The following is a 20,473-nucleotide window of genomic DNA, read 5'->3' as shown; positions in this document are numbered from 1 at the left end:
GAGCATACATTTGTCTTTAAAACAATTATAGATAAAATGAGTACAATAGGACATTTTGTGCAAACATCACATTTGTTTTGTTAAATGTTTATCTTTACTCTCCAAAAAGCTGGAAAGGTCTATGAATCTTCCACTCGAATTCCAGGCAGAGAGTTTTTGTCTGATTATACAAATCAATCCAGCAAACTTTACAAAGACTTTGTGACCAATTTCATTATGCAGGTAAATATTCACTAAGCATTTTTTATAATTGCTTTTTAATTTAAGTCATATAATAAAACCTTGTATGATTTAAATGTACATATTTCTTTAAAGGTTGAAAACAATCTCCCGAAAGAATACCAGGACCTTATCAAGGCTAAACAAATGGTGGTGGTTGTGAGAGGTGTTCGCAGAGGAAGTGTGATCGTTGACTTTGATCTGGTCAATGCTCTGGAGGTCAAACTGTCAACCTCTGACGTGCAGAACAGTGTCATCAATGCGCTGAAAACATCTGCACTCGGAGTAGATCTGAATTTCACCTCAGTCAAAGGTTTTTGAATTCCAATAACTACATACAATGATATATTCTATGCTAGTTAATCAATCAAGTGATTTATTTTATAAATATTAAAGAACTAACAGAATTAAGGACGGTTGGATGATAGATTTGTATATCTAGGTATAAAACAGAAGTCTATATTTAAGCCAGGTGGTTATCATATCGCCATGTGTATTTAGTGGCTTTTAGTAACTTAATTTCTTCTTTATTACAGAGGCAGATATTTGCCAACGAGGAGATCACACATGCTCTAAAAATGCCAGCTGTGTCAGAGAGGGACCCTCACATACATGTGAATGTAAGGCAGGATTCTACGACGAAAACCCAACCGTACCGGGTACTGACTGCAAGAGTAAGAAAACTTAGCTGCTTGAAATGTGGGCCACACTTTACATGAAATAATTACCTTATACAAGAGTAACTACCAGTGGATGAACATAAGTTATTACCCTGTAATACACTAGTAAGTACATCCAGTTAAGCAGTATTTACCACTATTGCACTCACTGTTTTGTAGGAAATATCTCTCCAGGTGCAGATCCATGTCAAGGCTTGTGTTCATCACGTGCTCAGTGTGTGATTGGTCCTGGAGGCAGCCATGAGTGTAGCTGCTATCCTGGTTTGATAGATCAGAATCCTGTTAACCCTGGGAAGCTATGCAAAGGTACACTAACGTCCTCTGTATCTGTATCAATTCCTTACTTGAGTATCTTACACATACGTTACATTACATCTTCTTTCCATCAAAATGTGCCCACTTTAGATCCTGTCGACTGTTTTGATCAAGAAAATGACATTTGCTCATCCCAAAATCAATGTCTTCCGCCCAAGTTTCTCTGCTCATGTAAGTTCTGAAATCATACCAATTCTTCAGATCTCACATACGGTCTTCAGAGAAAGAGGAATCTCTAATACTGAGGCCTATTTCTGCCTTATTATAACAACTCTCTCTTCTTCCCTCCTACAGTGAGGAATGTTTTCAAATTAACAGCAGAGTTCAACTCTTGGATTTTCAATTCCTCTCTGTACGACCCAGTGAGCGACGCTTGGGCGTATGCCTCTACAAAGATCATAACAACTGTACGCAGATACACTCTCTGATTTGTAATTATTGTGATGTCTTACAAATGTCATCTTAAAACACTATGGTTTATTTTCTACAAGTACTTTTTTAAATAGATGTCTACTTTACTATCCTTTTCCCCCCAGGTTGTCCCCAAAATGCAGCGTGTTCTGTTAGATTCATCCTTTGACATGACAGTGGTGGGCTTCCAGAGGGGTAGTGTGGTGGTCAGGATGATGTGTGGTTTTAATGGGAATTCTACCACTGATGAAATAACTCTCCAGGCTGCTCTACAGGACACTCTCCGCAAACACCTGGACGACTCCGCCATAGCTACCTTGAAAAGTATGTTTAAAACATAGGAGTTTTTTTAAAAGAATTGGCATTACATGGTGATGGTGTTTGTTTTGTTCAATTAATATATGTGACTTGGTTGTGGTATGTACAGTGGGGAGAACAAGTATTTGATACACCGCCGATTTTGCAGGTTTTCCTACTTACAAAGCATGTAGAGGTCTGTAATTTTTATCATAGGTATGGGATGGGATGGGCTACAGGACAATAGGCAAGCAGCTTGGTGAGAAGGCAACAACTGTTGGCGCAATTATTAGAAAATGGAAGAAGTTCAAGATGACGGTCAATCACCCTCGGTCTGGGGCTCCATGCAAGATCTCACCTCGTGGGGCATCAATGATCATGAGGAAGGTGAGGGATGAGCCCAGAACTACACGGCAGGACCTGGTCAATGACCTGAAGAGAGCTGGGACCACAGTCTCAAAGAAAACCATTAGTAACACACTACGCCGTCATGGATTAAAACCCTGCAGCGCACGCAAGGGCCCCCTGCTCAAGCCAGCGCATGTCCAGGCCCGTCTGAAGTTTGCCAATGACCATCTGGATGATCCAGAGGAGGAATGGGAGAAGGTCATGTGGTCTGATGAGACAAAAATAGAGCTTTTTGGTCTAAACTCCACTCGCCGTGTTTGGAGGAAGAAGAAGGATGAGTACAACCCCAAGAACACCATCCCAACCGTGAAGCATGGAGGTGGAAACATAATTCTTTGGGGATGCTTTTCTGCAAAGGGGACAGGACGACTGCACCGTATTGAGGGGAGGATGGATGGGGCCATGTATCGCGAGATCTTGGCCAACAACCTCCTTCCCTCAGTAAGAGCATTGAAGATGGGTCGTGGCTGGGTCTTCCAGCATGACAACGACCCGAAACACACAGCCAGGGCAACTAAGGAGTGGCTCCGTAAGAAGCATCTCAAGGTCCTGGAGTGGCCTAGCCAGTCTCCAGACCTGAACCCAATAGAAAATCTTTGGAGGGAGCTGAAAGTCCGTATTGCCCAGTGACAGCCCCGAAACCTGAAGGATCTGGAGAAGGTCTGTATGGAGGAGTGGGCCAAAATCCCTGCTGCAGTGTGTGCAAACCTGGTCAAGACCTACAGGAAATGTATGATCTCTGTAATTGCAAACAAATGTTTCTTTACCAAATATTAAGTTCTGCTTTTCTGATGTATCAAATACTTATGTCATGCAATAAAATGCAAATTAATTACTTAAAAATCATACAATGTGATTTTCTGGATTTTTGTTTTAGATTCCGTCTCTCACAGTTGAAGTGTACCTATGATAAAAAAATTACAGACCTCTACATGCTTTGTAAGTAGGAAAACCTGCAAAATCGGCAGTGTATCAAATACTTGTTCTCCCCACTGTATGTGACTCAGGTTGTGGTTTCACTTATTTCTTCTATTTCATTTTGTGTGGGATACTGCTTATCTAATATTGTCCTTTCAATAGTTACTGATAGACATTGACCAAACATCTGTCTGTTCTCTGTAGGAGTTTCCCAGATATCAACGGCCCCAGGACAAGGCTGGAAAGTGGCGACCATTGTCCTGGGAGTTCTGCTGGGCTTCACTTTGATAGTCGTGGTTGTCGTTCTGATCATCACCATAGTGAGGAGAGCAGCTAGCAAGCTGACCACATATAACATAGAGCAAACAGAACACAACATACAAGCGGTGTCCAATGACTACTTACAAGGACGTTATTCTTACCAGGTGTAGTTCACAGATTCTTGAAAGACGCGATAATCTAAACTTTTTTTCACAAATATATTTCTTAATATTAACAAAAGTATCAGCTATCACACCATGTAAAGGAACACTTTAATTGCTTCATAAAATGCAACTAACTGGATTTATGTTAACTCCGTCAGACACCATAAAAGGCATTTCATTTTCACATTTATTGTTGAACAAGTGTTTAATAAAGGCCTTGATTGTTGAGTTCTAACATTAGATTATTCAGATATGTAATACAATCTCCAAACTTATTTTGTTTTATTTTAGCGCTATATAATGCTCCAGGGCTAATTCTGTTTTGGCATGACAGAGTTGACCAAATCTCCTGACAATTTTCTTCGAAATCACAGTTTTGAGAGAAATATTATTTAAAGTCAGAGAGGGCCATTGGAAGAAACTACATAATATATTTTTTCAGTTAATATTCATTATTGCCAGTTTTTTTAATTGTAAACCCTTTTTTGGAGCGTTTGAAATTGGGATCCTTTGCTCTGGACAAGGGCATTTCCGGGCATATAGTCAGCTAGACCTCTTTAGAGTGGACCTGGTGAATGTAGATTCAAATAATTAAATGTCACCTCTATTCTTATCAAAGGTGTACAGCATGGCGAGCTAGGTGCGTGCAGACACTTCTGGCCAAACAGGGGACACTGCATTAGGCATTTCCACTGCCGTCTCTGCTCCACCATTCAATATTTCACACAGCTCTCTCTCCAAATAGTGGCCCATAACAACTGAATTATTCAGGAGGTTTTACATCAGGATGACTGAATCACAGACAAACGACAGACACTGCATGTGTTCAGTCCTTCAATGGATTGGCTAGTAAGGCAATCAATTACTGTTTCCATTTTATAGCTGCCATTGTCTGAGGGCACCTTTTGTTAGTGGGACGCAAAGTCATTTGTTGACTTCCTGTTTAAGGGGCTGTTTGTATCTCAGAACTAATTCCTGATGATGGTTTTCTGTTCCTCATTTAACAATATTGGGAAGTGTTCCTTGTTTTACAAATTGTAATGCAATTTTTTTTCAAGTTGACATGTAAATGATATTCTACTTTAGGCCTATATGCTTAAATAATTGTAATTTGCCAGAATGTGAATTTCACTGTCATAAGAAAACTTTATTTTATCACCCAATGGGAAATAACAAAGCAACCAAACCATCTTCACTGGACCTTACATAATTCCTCTGAATCTTTAATGTCCACTAAAATAAAAAGAGGCAGTTTTGGTGCCCTCATTTTCCAATGGGTTTGGCAAGCTCTCACTCTGTCTCTGTAGCGTAATGAAAATCACAAATACCTCTTCTGAAGGAGTCGGAAAGAGTGTCTATGGGCCAGTTCAAGGCTTCACGAGAGGTGCATTAACTAATACTGTACAACATTCAGATTCTGCTTCAACATTTTTAATCAGATCATTCAGAGCAAGCTAAGAATACAAGCACACAATCACAACACGTCTGCAGTATATGACATCATATTGTCATCATTTCACACGGTTTGAGTACATTCGCATCAAACTGACAGCATATAGATGAGAGAGTCATAGCACCGAGGTGTTGTGTGCTCAGCACGTTAGTTACTGTACTGGGGGGCAGGCGCTAGGAGCCGGCGGGCTGCGGAGGTCTAACACACGGGCTGGAACCCTGACAGGCAGCAGAGAGCAGGGTGGTCTGGGGGTACAATAGACAATAGCAGACACACAGCAGCGCATGGGAGGAGGACTGCCACATACTGTAACATACTGGCGGACTGCAGGTGCACAGACATAAGAGAGACAGGGTGAGAGTAGCAGTCACACTCACTATGAATAGATGTGATACCAATGGTTCCAGACAGGCAGCTGCATGTTCCAAAAAGCGATTTTGATCTTCTAATCCTGGCCCACTCCTTATCTTTTTACACCTAACTACTGAGCCCATTGAAGAAAGTGGAGGTGATTGAGTATATACAATAGGTTAACCTATTTCCTATATCTTACATATGCCAACTTTTAACATTATACATGGTTTTGCACACCAATAGCATCACAGCTTTGTAATGGATAAAATAATGACATATCATTAAAGAGGGGTGTATTATCAGAAATATATCAGTTTTCATACTGTATCAAATAACTGGAAAGTGGACGAAGTGGTTCTCACATTGAAGAAGGCAGTAGAACCATGTGTATGAAGGCAGAACTACAAAGCTGGTGGGTTTACATAACAGTTACAATAGGCACTACAGTACTAAGTGCTATCTTTTGTACTGTAAGTTAGTGACAGTTTTCTTGTTTGTTTGTGTAGATACTTATGGTATGAGATCAAACTATCACTACACATGCAGTAATTCTGAAAATGGTTTGCCCCCTTTGATTTCTCATGAATGATTTGAATTACAAGCTAGATTGTGACCGTGAGAATAGGATACTTGAATGCTACTATACAACCAGAAAGAGGGCCTTGCATGCAAGCTGTAGAAATGACATTCCAGTTCAGTTGGTTTCTTAGCAACCAAATTGATGAAACCAGATATCCTCAAGAGCAATTAAATTAAATCTAGGTCCAAAGAGTGGAGTCACTGTAACCAGGAAACGCTACAGTAATTAAGATTTTATATCTGCAGAGTTCACATAGTCAATGCAGTCTAAGAGATCGAAAAGAAGAACATAGAGAATCCATCATCAGTATGAAGATAGGTAGTCAGACAAAAAAGCTAAACCTCTCACTGCCTTCAACAGCCGTTTAAGAGCCATATACTGTTCTCTACGTACAGTGTATCAATGGCTCTCTGTTTAAGAATGTTTTTCTTTCTACAAAGGATTGACAAATGCAACAAAATAACGTGCAAAAAATGTGCTGAACTTTTAATAGAGAGAGGAAGTGCACACTCGCACACATGCGCACACACGCAACCGCGCGCACACAGACACACGCAAAGCATTATAGTTCAACGACAGCATGGTGAAGACGTCAAAATGTCAACTTAAAAGCTCCACATCTAGTGAGTATACACAGAGATGAGGAACAGGAAGGAAAAGACAGAGAGAAAGAGATAGACCAAATGGATGAGAGTCCTCTAATTCATTAGGCAGCCTTAAATTCCCTAAATAAAGTAGTGCAGAGATGTTTTGTTTTTACTTTTTTGCCTCAGCCAGTCTATTGCTTATCTCTTTGCTCTTCTTTGAGATAACGCCTCCCTCTGGTTTGGTCTCGTCTGGCTTGGTGCTCGTGGAGGTTTTCTTCTTGGTTGACAGTGCACCAGCGATGGTCTTCTCTTTCGCCTTTTTCACCATTTTGCTCGTTGTTGTTGATGTCTTTTTTGGTTTGGTTTTTGTCTTGTCCACCTATAGAGAGAGAGAGATGAGGGAATTTTGTACTTGACATCCTCCTAAAACTGTAGGTAAACTACGCAGCCAAAATGTCATCAGTCCAGGTTACAGTATCATCTTTGGACTGATACTGTATGCTACAATGATACAAAGAGCTCATGAATCTCTAAGGTGAACACTGGCAATTCATTTCCTGGAGATGTTACAGTAAATCTTTATTCGGAGCATGCAATACATACCTTCCTGTTACTAACATCAAATAAAAATAAAATAGCAAATGTCACCATGTTGTTGGTAATATTTGCAATGCGTGGTTGTGCACTTACGATGAAAGAAAACCACTTGTGTCCATTGGAACAAAATCTCTGTTTAGAAAAACACATTTAATTTCCATCCTGAAGGTTGTGTCTAAAATACAAACTTACAGTATAAAGTTGGGGTTAGTATATGAACAGTTAATTTAATATGCACAATCTTATTCCCTTTCCCTTGGATGAGACTATATTTTTGGTCATATTCAACGAATTAGGTTTTTTTGTAAATAAAATTGTGCTATTTTCCCTTTGTATAAGGTGCCTCTTATGACACCAATCAAACCAAAGGATTGAGAGTTGAAATGTCATGCAAAATAATACATTCATTTAATGAATCCAAGCTCTCTTGGTGGTCTTGAGAGAGGCAGTGCAAACTCTGAGGATGTGGCTGACAGCTTTGCAGAAGGATTGAATTGTCTGGCAGTTTGGTGGCTAATGTGACCCTAGTCCTGTTGGGTAAGGTGCATTAATCAAGGTGTGAGTTAATCTGAGGTCAACCTCCATGCCTTCTAGAAGAAATTGACAACACACCTGACTACAGCAGATCTAGAATAGAGCTGCTCTCAGTCTCAGAACAGTCCTACAAGAGTGAGAAAGGGAGGGGCCATATAAACATAGCATGCAGACACATGAGACATTCCTACCGCTCACAAACATGCATGTGGAGATTTAATTAACTCTGATTGATTACATTAGTTTTGTGATGTGCTAATGCTTATCTTAATTTTGTAGTTTAGAAAGTTATTCTGGGATTTTACACTGTACAATATTACATGGAACAGGCTACAGTAATGCTTGTAATATGTTGAATTTCCTATTCAAATTTAATGATCTCAATTGTTATTACTGTAGCACATAAATCAAAATAGTATATTGCTTGAAGGAGAACATATACATGAAAACAACCATGTCCTATGTAACTAATGCAATTTGAAGTTTAATTTGCATTATTTGGATTCATCCTAATTTTCACTGAGACATGAACATGAATTGGCCCGTCACAGCAACGGGTTGAAAAACTCAAAATCGAACATGTATTTTGTGCAATTAGATACACATTTTAACATAAAAAAGTCAGTGTTCATTGTCACATGCATGTTGATGTGGGCTCACCTTGGTGGTCTCCTTGCCGCCCGGCTCGTTGTACAGGCTGCGTATCCTCCTGCGCTCCAGCAGCTTGTTGTCAGTGGGCTGCACCTTAGCCTGCTCCCCCTTGTAGGTGGCGCTGTAGCTGGTCTCCAGGCTGGTCTTGTCCTTGTCATCCACAGGCGGTTTGTACTGAAACTGGGGCTTGGTTGACTTCACTGGTTTCACGTCTTTGTACGCCTTGAACTCATTCCTGAAAAACAATGAATCAGAAAACTCAGCATTAGTTCCACTGTTCATCATCAAACAAATCACTTAGTTGTATTATGAATCCCAGACAAATATTGTTGTTGCCCAAAATCTTTGGGAGGAAATGGACTGAAATGACTCATCAGATTTACAGCCGAAGTGTACACAGGGAGGGTAGCATTACTCGTTAGTCACTTTACTCCCCATTTCAGTAACTACAACACAGAGCTTCTGCTTCCTTTCACCCACAGTCGACAACTGCAAAGCTCTCTACACATTTTACACAAAAACGAATTGACCTTGCAGTCAAAAACTAGGGAAACAAATGAGGGAGAGCCACTCCAGAGAGGCCTTAGGGATATGTTGAGAACAGTAGATATAATTATATCCAGAGCTCCTTTACTGCCTTGGCACTGACATGATGTGCTACTGTATTGATCTGGTAACACCATAGAGGAGGATGAAACTGGGGAAAATCAATGCTGCAGCAGATATCTATGACAATATTAGTCTGATCATCAAGAACATTTAGGATGAATCTAGAAGAAAACTGACATGTACAGTTCATGATGGAGAGGTAGTGTGGGCTTTCTTGAGTAGATTATAAAGCCCAGTAGGGATGATGTGTGTTTTATTGTCAATAGACTGAAGGCTACATGCATCTTGGCTTTGCTACTGCTAGTACAGTAACTACCAAAAATGCATGCATCAATTGTTAATCAATTGTATTTAAATGTTGTGCACAATATGTTCTTAGCTTACCAACATGTGCACAACATTTAAATACAATTGATTAATAATTGATGCATGTATTTTGGTAGTTACTGTAATGATATATTAAGATGTTGTGTAATAAATTGTACACTGAGTATTTTCTAAGCAACACAAAATATTGTGTTAGGCCTTCTTATTAAAATACTTTTGGCCTCCACAATAAAGTTATTTGTGGCCTACATTCCACGTTTAATTTATGGTTGATATATTTAAACTGTGAAAAAAATTATATTTCAGAGGCAGAAAATGTGTGCATAATGTAATTCAATAATAAACATTCAATGAAAATACATATTCCCACTGTAACCAGATTCTCACCTATAAGAGCTGCCAGTGCCAGTTGAGACGACCTGTTTTATCTGTCTGTTCAGCGCGTCTGCTGCTGCCCTTCCTTTCCCCTCCACAGTGACATCTGCCGGTGGCTGTCCCTCCATTTTGGCACTCACTTTCTTCTCTACAGTCTTCTCCTTCTTCACTGGTTTCTTTTTCCTCTCTTTGGATTCTTTCTCTTGCACCTTTTCTTCAATTTCACTCTTCTCCACACCGCTCTCGGTCTCTGTGGATGCATGCTCCAATTTGGTCCCCACACCTCCTTCTTGTGCACCGGAGGAGGCAGTTGGGCTGGGTTTGGGGATCCAGGGGTGGTCTCCCTTTTTCGGGACAGGCCATGGCTTATAATCCTTCTGATACTGGGTTACGTTGTTGAAAGGGGTCGCCGAGGGGTGATATTCATTCTTGGGTTTGCAGCTGGGCTCCGGGCGTATATCTTTCCATTCCCTGAAATCCTGGCGCATCACGGACGCACTACAGGCATGTTTTCCTGATGCGGCACCAGTCGCGGGCGGTGCCTTGGCCGCCGCCGCCTCCTGTTCACTGTGAGAAGGCTGGGTTTCTATGGTGATGGGGCCGGTCCTCTTCTGTCTAGATGGAGGCTGAGGATGGAGGTGTTGCACCTCGGCCACATCCGAATATTTCGTGAAAACCAAAGGCACGGCGATATCCGCTTTGTCTAACTCACTCCAGAAGCGGTTAATGCAGCAAGCCCGTGTGATGCACGGCCAGGCCATAATCAACGATGGATATATAATAACCTATGCACTTAAAATCTGAATCAAAGTGTTAGGCTACTGATGAGAGAGTCCTGAATGAACGTCCTACTCACGGACCCGAGACGGGGAAATGATGCTCCCTGCGCCCACTCAAATTCTGTCCAGTCAGGAAAATGTACGTGTCTACCTATGTCTCTTTTTTTCAGAAATCCTACGATGCTTTCTAGATGGTTACAAATTGAAGAGCCTTATAATACAAATTAGCAAAGTAGGCTACTAGTTCTGCACAGCTAATATAATTTAAGTTGAAATAGACTGAATTTGCTGTGTGGAGCCCATTGCATTCGCGGTCTGGATCGGCTTAATTGTTGCGCATCAGAGGGACCCCACCCCGCTACGTTTCAGAAACCTCAGAAGATGCCCGGGGTCTGCACCGTGAACTGTCACCTGGGTCCGTCACCGTCTAGGCCGCAAAGAGGGAGGAGACGCTGCCTGGTTAACCCTCCCTTTCCCGTGGATGATGTACAGACAAGGCGGACCTCGGCCTAGTGTACAGTATAGCCTACCTCTGCACTCACATACTATAGATTATAATGTATGGTGGGAGATGGACAGTTAACTGCCAAAATAATATAAAAACGTGAGTATAAATTAGGGATACAAAGTATATTGAATGCAGGTGCTTCCACACAGGTGTGGTTCCTGAGTAAATTAAGCAATTAAAACCATCATGCTTAGGGTCATGTATAACATTTTTTGGCAGACCATTATTTTGGCCATTATTTTGGCTACTGTGGCTATGCCCCCATAGGATGACAATGCCCCCATCCACAGGACATGAGTGGTCACTGAATGGTTTGATTATGAACAACATATGGGGTGGCAGGTAGCTTAGTGGGTAAGAGTGTTGTGCCAGTAACCGAAAGGTCGCTGGTTCTAATCCCCGAGCCGACTAGGTGAAAAATCTGTCGATGTGCCCTTAAATCGCATCCCTCCAGACACTTGTTGAATCTATGCCAAGGTGAATGGAAGCTGTTCTGGCTCGTGATGAGCCAACACCCTATTAAGACACTTCATATTGGTGTTTCCTTTATTTTGGCAGTTACCTGTATATCTATAGCCTAAAGCTCTGTGAGTAGGCTTTAGCTATAGCATCAATACTGAATAATTATGAGTAGACCTATGGTGCTTGAGGGTAGTGGGGTGTGATTCAGTGTGAGTAGGCCTACTTTATTGAGTATGTGAAGGTCACAAATATCAGTCACAGAGACACTGTTGGGAACAAACCCAGAAACACAGAGGGATGTAAAAGCTACAAACAGTTGGAACAACCAGTACATTATTAAAAACATCTACACATGGCTGAGAGATAGTAACACCAATCATAATGGAGGACATATTAGATAGGCTGGTGAGAGGGTACATTTCACAATTGTTTGGGTTTCATATCATGTGGGAAGTTATCTGATGAGCCAATATGAGGCTTATAATGCATTTAGGCATTTTGTTTCCATCAATGAGACTAGAAGTGGCATTGATGGATAGCCTACCTGTCCTTGCTCATTATATCAAATCAAATAACATTATATTGGTCACATACACATATTTAGCAGATGTTATTGTGGGTGTAGCGAAATGCTTGTGTTCCTAACTCCAACAGTGCAGTAGTATCTAACAATTCACAACAATTCACACAAATCTAAAAGTAAAAGAATGGAATTAAATGTATAAATATAAATATTAGGATGAGCAATGACAGAATGTTTAAATCTGTACATTAGGTAAGGAACATTTGGCAATATACTTCAGTTGGCAATATTTATTCTATTATACTTGATTCACAGAAGACTCCTTTTAAATGTGTACAGTATGCAAGATATACATTTTCACATTTATTTTCACCATGATTCATTCATTGTTTCAATGTGGGGTCAAGGTTTCCTTTTTCAAGCAAAAATGTTAAGATTACAGGATCATTGCAAAAACAAAGACGTGCTTTGTGAAGCTACAATAGCTGTTATGAGCCAAGGACAGTCTCTGAGATACATTGTCTCAAAGCGCTTTAATGGAATCTCTCACCCTATGACTACCATTGGATTTTCCCAGCTTGTGTATCTGTTCAGTTCGATTTTGACGTCATGGTCCATGGACTGATTGCTTAAGTAAACACATTTGTCCAATCAAATAAAAATATATTTACTTTTCTATTCGATTTTGCTAACATTTCCTTTATTAGTTGACAATCATCATTGACACACAATTCATCCCTTGCTTCAACCTTGTCTCAGAGCATTTCATATTATTCTGTACGTAAATCCGAGACACTCCGTTTAGTATGATATGTAATGTTTTGTATGGTATGTATTCATTTGTGGATGTCCATCACCCATTCCGTATAATAAGTTATGAATTTGCCAAACGTACAATATTTTGCGAATTTGCAAATGTGTAATATGTTACGAATTCAAGCTAGGTGGCTAGGTGGCTAATGTTAGCTAGGCTAGGGGTTACGGTTAGGGTTAAGGTTAGGGTTACATTTATGAGTTAGGTTAAAGGGTTAAGGTTAAGGTTAGGGAAAGGTGAAGGGTTAGCTAAAAAGGTTAAGGTTAGGGTTAGGTGAAGGGTTAGCTAAAAGGTTTAAGGTTAGGGTTAGCTAATATGCTAAGTAGTTGCAAAGTAGCTAAAAAGTAGTAAGTAGTTGAAAAGTTGCTAATTAGCTAAAGTTGTCCATGATGAGATTCAAACTCGCAACCTTTGGGTTGCTAGACGTTCGCATTATACGCCTACCCATCCACCCCGACCAACCACCCTACTTTCGTTTTTGCCTTAAGTAACCATCTGTCATATGTAACCATACCAAACGCAACATATCATACTAATTTGAGTGTCCCCGATTTATGCTTACTATGTTACGCCTAGTCTATGAGACCAGACTGATGGCTTATGTAGCTTATAAATGCATGTAATATGACTAAAGAGAGGCAACATAGCCCAGTTGGGGCTTTTGACATAATGAAACAGATAATATTCAAGGACAATGTTCAGATATCCCCTGCAATAATAAAGAGAGTACACAATGCTCTCTGTGACAGTCACAGCACCCTTCACACTGTCGCCCCTCCTTTGAGGGGTATAAACTTGTTCAACCAAGTGTGAGAGAGCACTGATGTCATGGGTTGTAATAGAGATCACTAGTTTTATTGCCCATTGACAGTTAACATTTTTGGCTTTCTATGTTCAATATTGTAGTTATGAAGACAATACTTGCGGCATACATTGGTGTCTTGCGAGGTAAGATCATTTTTACAGGGTGCAATAAATCCATTCCAGTATCTTCACTCTTAATTAAGTTTGGTTTATTTCTTTCACAAACTGTGTTGAATATTGTTACATATTTTGTGTACTTTTCAAGTTCGCATAAATAGAATCTGATTGCATTTTAAGTAGCAAAGTGTTGACATTTAACTTAATCAATCCTAATGTGATGTGTTCCAGGCACTGGCTCCATCATCCTGTCGGCCCTGCAGTCCCTGCTCTCAGTGCGCTGGGCCTGGTGCCCCAGGCTGGAGAAACAGGTCCAGGTCTTCTCTGTCATGCAGTTCATTGCCTCCTTCCTCATCATGGGTGAGATTCTCTGCTGAGCTCTATACACCACTGTCAAATGGCTAAAGCACTGGATTTTAGATTTTTACTGTTGCGTACTAGAGGGCATAAACACGGCACCACAGTGTTAATGGGTTGCACAACCTCGAACTGGCTATGACACACCACAAATAGTCAATTATGATTCTCAAACTTGTGTGCTTTTTGTATACATTTTTGTATTTTTACAGATTCTAAAATACAATAGGATGTTTGTCAATGCAAAGTGCATCTGGGTTTCATCCCCTTGCCTCTCTGTGTTGGACCAGGTCCTATATGCTCTGTGGTGATGCTGTACCTCCTCTGGACTGACTACTGGTGGGTCACAGCCTCATACACCACCTGGCTATTCTATGATTGGAACACACACAAACAAGGCAAGCTAAACGCTACATTACAGCCTTTCAGAGAATACAGCTGGAGTAGGGCACTGGTTGTTCTTCAGACTTACTGTAGCTTTTTGTTGATGATATGGTGTGTTGACTCCTAGCTGGCCGAAGGTTCTCGTGGGTGAGGAACTGGACAGTGTGGACCCACTACCGAGACTACTTCCCTATCCGAGTGAGTGATAGTAACTGCACACTGATTTGTCACATTCCAAGGGCAAATTAACTGTGGTTAAAGCCAATATTTGATATTTAGTTTAATTTCATATTTAACAATCTTGTGACTTCAGCTTATCAAGACTCACAACTTGTTGACCAATCGAAACTATATCCTTGGCTACCACCCACATGGAATCTTTTGTTTTGGAGCACTTTGTAACTTTGCGACAGAGGCCAATGGTTTTTCAGCTAAATTCCCTGGAATAACACCATTTGTGGCTACCCTGGCTGGGAACTTCCACATGCCATTAGCCAGAGAGTACCTGATGTCTGCAGGTGAGGACACTGGTCTCTGGTTAGTCTCAACCCATATTAAAACAATGAGTGATTGTTCGTAACGTGAACATACATTGTAGATGAATTTCCCTTCAAGGACAGTAAAGATTTCATTTATAGATATGATTGAGTAGTTCTGTAAATGTTGGTCCTAAAAAGTGATTCATTATTATTATTCAGGGATTTGTCCTGTGAATCGCGCCACACTGGAGTTCATTCTGTCATGTAATGGGACAGGGAATGCAGTCGTTATTACTGTTGGAGGGGCAGCTGAATCTCTGGACTGTACTCCAGGAGTTCATTGTATCACCCTAAAGAACCGCAAGGGCTTTGTGAAACTGGCTCTGCAACAAGGGTGAGTCCCCATGGTATACACAAATGATCCACACCAGAAAGCTACATTTATTCAAGCAGATACACTTTGAACAGACTGTCAAACTAATCATCTGGAGGTGAGACTGACTATGTTGTGTTGTGTCTTATTGTGTTATTGTCTACCAGGGCTGACCTGGTGCCTGTGTACTCATTTGGGGAGAATGATGTGTATAAGCAGCTGATACTGGATGAGGGATCGTGGTGGAGGCTGATCCAGAGGAGACTACAGAAGATCCTGGGCTTTGCCCCCTGTGTATTTCAGGGCCGGGGCCTCTTCTCCCCTGACACCTGGGGCCTGTTTCCCTACTCCAAACCTATCAACTCAGTTGGTAAGCTTACCATATTCCCTAGAAATACTAGGGGTCTTCTGTAAAGTTATTTATATGTAATTACCATTTGATCATATCATTTGTTAGTAATTTCTGTTCACCTAAAACAAAGTGCCATTAAGTTATGAATGTGGAGAATGGCCTTGGATCTAATCTATACTGAACAAAAATCTAATGCAACATGAAAAGTGTTAGTCCCATGTTTCATGAGCTGAAATAAAAGATCCCAGAAATGTTTCATACACACAAAAAGCTTATTTCTCTCAAATTTTGTGCACAAAATTGTTTACATCCCTGTTAGTGAGCATTTCTCCTTTGCCAAGATAATCCATCCACCTGACAGGTGTGGCATATCAAGAAGCTGATTAAACAGCATGATCGTTACACAGGTGCACCTTGTGCTGGGAACAATAAAAGGCCACTCTAAAATGTGCAGTTTTGTCAATTAGGGCCTAATTAATTTATTTCAATTGACTGATTTCTTTCTATGAATTGTAACTCAGTAAAATCTTTGAAGTTGTTGCATGTTGCATTTATATTATTGTTCAGTATAGAATTCAAGTCCATTTTTATCTATTCTAGAGTGAGTAACACTGAGACTGCCATCTGGTTAGAAAATGATTTTGCCTTTCAGTTGGAAAACCCATGGAGATGCCCAAGATCAGTTCACCCAGCCAAGAAGAAGTGGATCATTACCACACCATGTACATGAGCTCCCTTACACAGCTCTTTGACAAGCACAAGACCCACTTTGGGCTGAGGGAGGAGGATGTACTGGTGATTCACTGAGGAGTGGTCATACCCTGGACGGGTCAGACACAAGCACTACTCTTTGGCTGCTCCAGATAGCCCTTGTACATAATGACTGAAGCTGTGACTAACAGAACAATCTCACAGGTCAAAGGCTACCTGTCAAGACAGACAGAAACACAATAGACAGAAATGCTGCCGGTTCTTTTCTAGGATAGTCACTAGGTGAAGTGTCCTGGGTTGTTTGTTGTTTCCTGTCTGGAACCATAGCCTGCTGTAACACATTTTATGCATTATTGCTCTCATCACGTTCACTTTAATATAACCACCAGGGGGCAGCATATTTCTCTCAACGTATGGTTCTGCTGAAACAAATAAAACAGAATGTGTATTTTAAATCCATAATAAAAATTTTTAAAAATCAGAACTGGGTTGTTTTGGGGCATTTTACAAAGATATTTGAGAGAGAATATTGTGATGTCAAATCTTTGCTGTATTTGTCTTAACAAGTCACTTTCATGGTCACACAGGGGTGTCTTCACTACAGTGAACGAACGAACGTATGCCAGCTATTCAAACCTTTTGTAAAGTAGGCATGCATTATCATGTATTATTAGTTGCTTGTATGTTTTAATATAACTATTCAGTGGTTCAGTGTGTATATTTAAAAGAATATATTGTTCAGAGAGAGACTATTTATCTAAATTCACAAATGTATCTACATTTTTCCACATAATAACAAGTGAGGTTCAATATGTAGCTACCACATTATCATAATCTGAGACTATCTGTTCACATAACAATGATAAAAATGTAGGTCTTAATAAAACATATTCACACTATAACATTCCCCCTTTATTTTAGAAGGGCATTGAACAAGAAAAACATGAAACTGTCTTCACACTACATGTCTTTTCCTTCTTTAAAATGGTAATAAAGTATGAATTCCATAATTTCTCAGTGGTGCCCTCTGATGTTATTGATCATAGTTTGAATCACTAAGCCACTAAGCCCTCACTGAAAGCCCTGAATCTGCCTGTCAGTCAGTGCAGTGGTGCCCAGCCCTTCATCCATCATGTGCATCTGTTGATGGTTTAATGTGTTTGTTACCACAGCTTAACAAGATACAGTAAGTCACCATATTGACTTTCAGTTGCTTCTCAAACATATGCTTATTAAACGTTTGATATCTTTGTCTGTTCATTGTTAAGAACTGATGCCTTCGAGCCATTCACCCTGTAATTGTTGTTGCTTTAATGTTCTGGATTTTACGGCTAAACGATCAAAATGTGGATAAACAAAATACTTTATAGTAGTATCATAAAGTTGGGTTGACACCGAATCTTGAAAGTGAACCAACAAATGAAATGCATTTTTATGAGACAAACAGCTGTAGAATACATTATTAAAATGTCATGTATATTGGCATGATTATTTCCCCCAAAAAAAGTATGTCTCTTGCCTTTACATCTCACCAAAATGAACGTGTTTTATTTGATTGTTGCAGGAGATTTATTTGCACTTACAGTAAAAAATATATATATTATGACATGGGTCCAATCGACAAGTTTAACATAAATATATATTTGTCTGTGTGCCAGTGGTAGTTGTGAAGGAGGTGTTGTTTTGAACCTTGTTTCTAAAGCAATATGAGAAATTATAGTAAGAAACATAACACTCTCCAAATCTAACTTTCCAGCATGTCCTAAAAAAATTGGTATTTATCCTTAAACAATGGCTTCCTTTCATTCAAACTCAAGCATTTAATAGCAGGAACTAGGGCAAGAGACTCTAAATGGGTTTATCAGATTAATCTAAAATGTATTTTTATTGGTTGAACCAGTTTTTTTCAATCACTTTGGTGCAATTTTCACAAGTTTGTGGTACATGTTCACAACTCTAAGCACAAAAATCAAAACAGATAATCAAAATGGCTCATGTTTCTAAACTCTAAGCGCATTTTCAATTGACTGAGTAAAACAAACAAATTCACAAAGTCACTTGTTCACTGCACCAAATCACTCTTTCAATTTGGATAAATATTTTAAGTATCTGCTTTTCAAAATGCAATATTCACTTTTCATTTTCTTGTCATTTGTTAACAATACAATTAACTATAACTTAATCAAACTGCTCAAAACGGATAACTACAGAACCAAAATTATGTAGTGCCTAGTTAACATATATACAGTTGAAGTCGGAGGTTTACATACACCTTAGCCAAATACATTTAAACTCAGTTTTTCACAATTCCTGACATTTAATCCTAGTAGAAATTCCCTGTTTTAGGTCAGTTAAGATCACCACTTTATTTTAAGAATGTGAAATGTCAGAATGATAGTAGAGAGAATTATTTATTTAAGCTTTTATTTCTTTCATCACATTCCCAGTGGGTCAGAAGTTTACATACACTCAATTAGTATTTGGTAGCATTGCCTTTAAATTGTTTAACATGGGTCAAACGTTTCGGGTAGCCTTCCACAAGCTTCCCACAATAAGTTGGGTGAATTTTGGCCCATTTCTCCTGACAGAGCTGGTGTAACTGAGTCAGGTTTGTAGGCCTCCTTGCTCGCACACACTTTTTCAGTTCTGCCCACAAATGTTCTATAGGATTGAGGTCAGGGCTTTGTGATGGCCACTCCAATACCTTGACTTTGTTGTCCTTAAGCCATTTTGCCACAACTTCGGAAGTATGCTTAGGGTCATTGTCCATTTGGAAGACCCATTTGCGACCAAGGCTTTAACTTCCTGACTGATGTCTTGAGATGTTGCTTCAATATATCCACATAATTTTCTTTCCTCATGATGCCATCTATCTTGTGAAGTGCACCAGTCCCTCCTGCAGCAAAGCACCCCCACAGCATGATGCTGCCACCCCCGTGCTTCATGGTAGGGATGGTGTTCTTCGGCTTGCAAGCAACCCTCTGTTTCCTCCAGCATCTTCAAAAGGTCCTTTGCAGTTGTTCTGGGATTGATTTGCACTTTTCGCACCAAAGTACGTTAATCTCTAGGAGACAGAACGCGTCTCCTTCCTGAGCGGTATGACGGCTGCGTGGTCCCATGGTATTTATACTTGCGTACTATTGTTTGTACAGATGAACGTGGTAACTTCAGGCGTTTGGAAATTGCTCCCAAGGATGAACCAGACTTTTTTTCTGAGGTCTTGGCTGATTTCTTTTGATTTTCCCATGATGTTAATCAAAGAGGAACTGAGTTTGAAGGTAGGCCTTGAAATACATCCACAGGTACACCTCCAATTGACTCAAATTATGTCAATTAGCCTATCAGAAGCTTCGAAAGCCATGACATCATTTTCTGGAATTTTCCAAGCTGTTTAAAGGCACAGTCAACTTAGTGTATGTAAACTTCTGACCCACTAGAATTGTGATACAGTGAATTATAAGTGAAATAATCTGTCTGTAAACAATTGTTGGAAAAGTTACTTGTGTCATGCACAAAGTAGATGTCCTAACCGACTTGCCAAAACTATAGTTTGTTAACAAGAAATGTGTGGAGTGGTTGAAAAACAAGTTTGAATGACTCCAACCTAAGTGTATGTAAACTTCTGACTTCAACTGTAAATGCCAAAAATAAGGTCTGAGTTTAACACAGTGTTATGAGATCTTTTGTTCTATTAGATAATATCAGTCCGTTAACATGACCTTTATGATCTTATTTTCTGTGTTTATATAAAAAAACTGCATTTATTTCCCCATAGGCCTTGTCCAACGAACCACGGCGGAATTAGTGCCTACAAAAAGACGCCATTACTAGGCCTATGGCTCTCTTTCGGGATGACGATATGTACAGTCGTGGTCAAAAGTTTTGAATGACACAAATACTAATTTTCACAAAGTCTGCAGCCTCAGTTTTGATGATGGCAATTTGCATATACTCCAGAATGTCATGAAGAGTGATCAGATGAATTGCAATTAATTGCAAAGTCCCTCTTTGCCATGAAAATGAACTTAATCCCAAAAACACATTTCAGCCCTGCCACAAAAGGACCAGCT

At 39.9% G+C, this 20,473-nt stretch overlaps 3 protein-coding genes across 3 annotated transcripts; 2 read left to right on the top strand and 1 right to left on the bottom strand.

Annotated features, from left to right (window-relative positions):
- Positions 1–366: 366 nt before the first annotated feature.
- Positions 367–4,949, top strand: LOC311101959 (uncharacterized protein; the record flags this gene model as incomplete). Its single annotated transcript, XM_084143193.1, has 7 exons — positions 367–532; positions 756–893; positions 1,059–1,205; positions 1,305–1,385; positions 1,509–1,621; positions 1,751–1,949; positions 3,453–4,949. The coding sequence occupies 7 exons, from the start codon at positions 367–369 to the stop codon at positions 3,677–3,679; spliced, it is 1,071 nt and encodes a 356-aa protein (XP_083999319.1). The 3' UTR covers positions 3,680–4,949.
- Positions 4,950–6,816: 1,867 nt separating this feature from the next.
- Positions 6,817–10,501, bottom strand: LOC311102234 (microtubule-associated protein 6 homolog; the record flags this gene model as incomplete). Its single annotated transcript, XM_084143492.1, has 3 exons — positions 6,817–7,026; positions 8,439–8,664; positions 9,753–10,501. 3 exons carry the CDS (start codon positions 10,499–10,501, stop codon positions 6,817–6,819), a joined length of 1,185 nt encoding a protein of 394 aa, XP_083999618.1.
- A 3,233-nt stretch (positions 10,502–13,734) lies between these two features.
- LOC311101958 (diacylglycerol O-acyltransferase 2-like) lies at positions 13,735–16,499 on the top strand (the record flags this gene model as incomplete). Its single annotated transcript, XM_084143192.1, has 8 exons — positions 13,735–13,774; positions 13,979–14,107; positions 14,395–14,502; positions 14,616–14,686; positions 14,802–15,006; positions 15,187–15,361; positions 15,508–15,710; positions 16,345–16,499. 8 exons carry the CDS (start codon positions 13,735–13,737, stop codon positions 16,497–16,499), a joined length of 1,086 nt encoding a protein of 361 aa, XP_083999318.1.
- Positions 16,500–20,473: the final 3,974 nt, after the last annotated feature.

The sequence above is a fragment of the Coregonus lavaretus genome, assembly GCF_964263955.1.
Source record: "Coregonus lavaretus genome assembly, chromosome: 26".
NCBI lineage: Eukaryota > Metazoa > Chordata > Actinopteri > Salmoniformes > Salmonidae > Coregonus > Coregonus lavaretus.
This window is presented reverse-complemented; position numbering and strand designations above follow the sequence as displayed.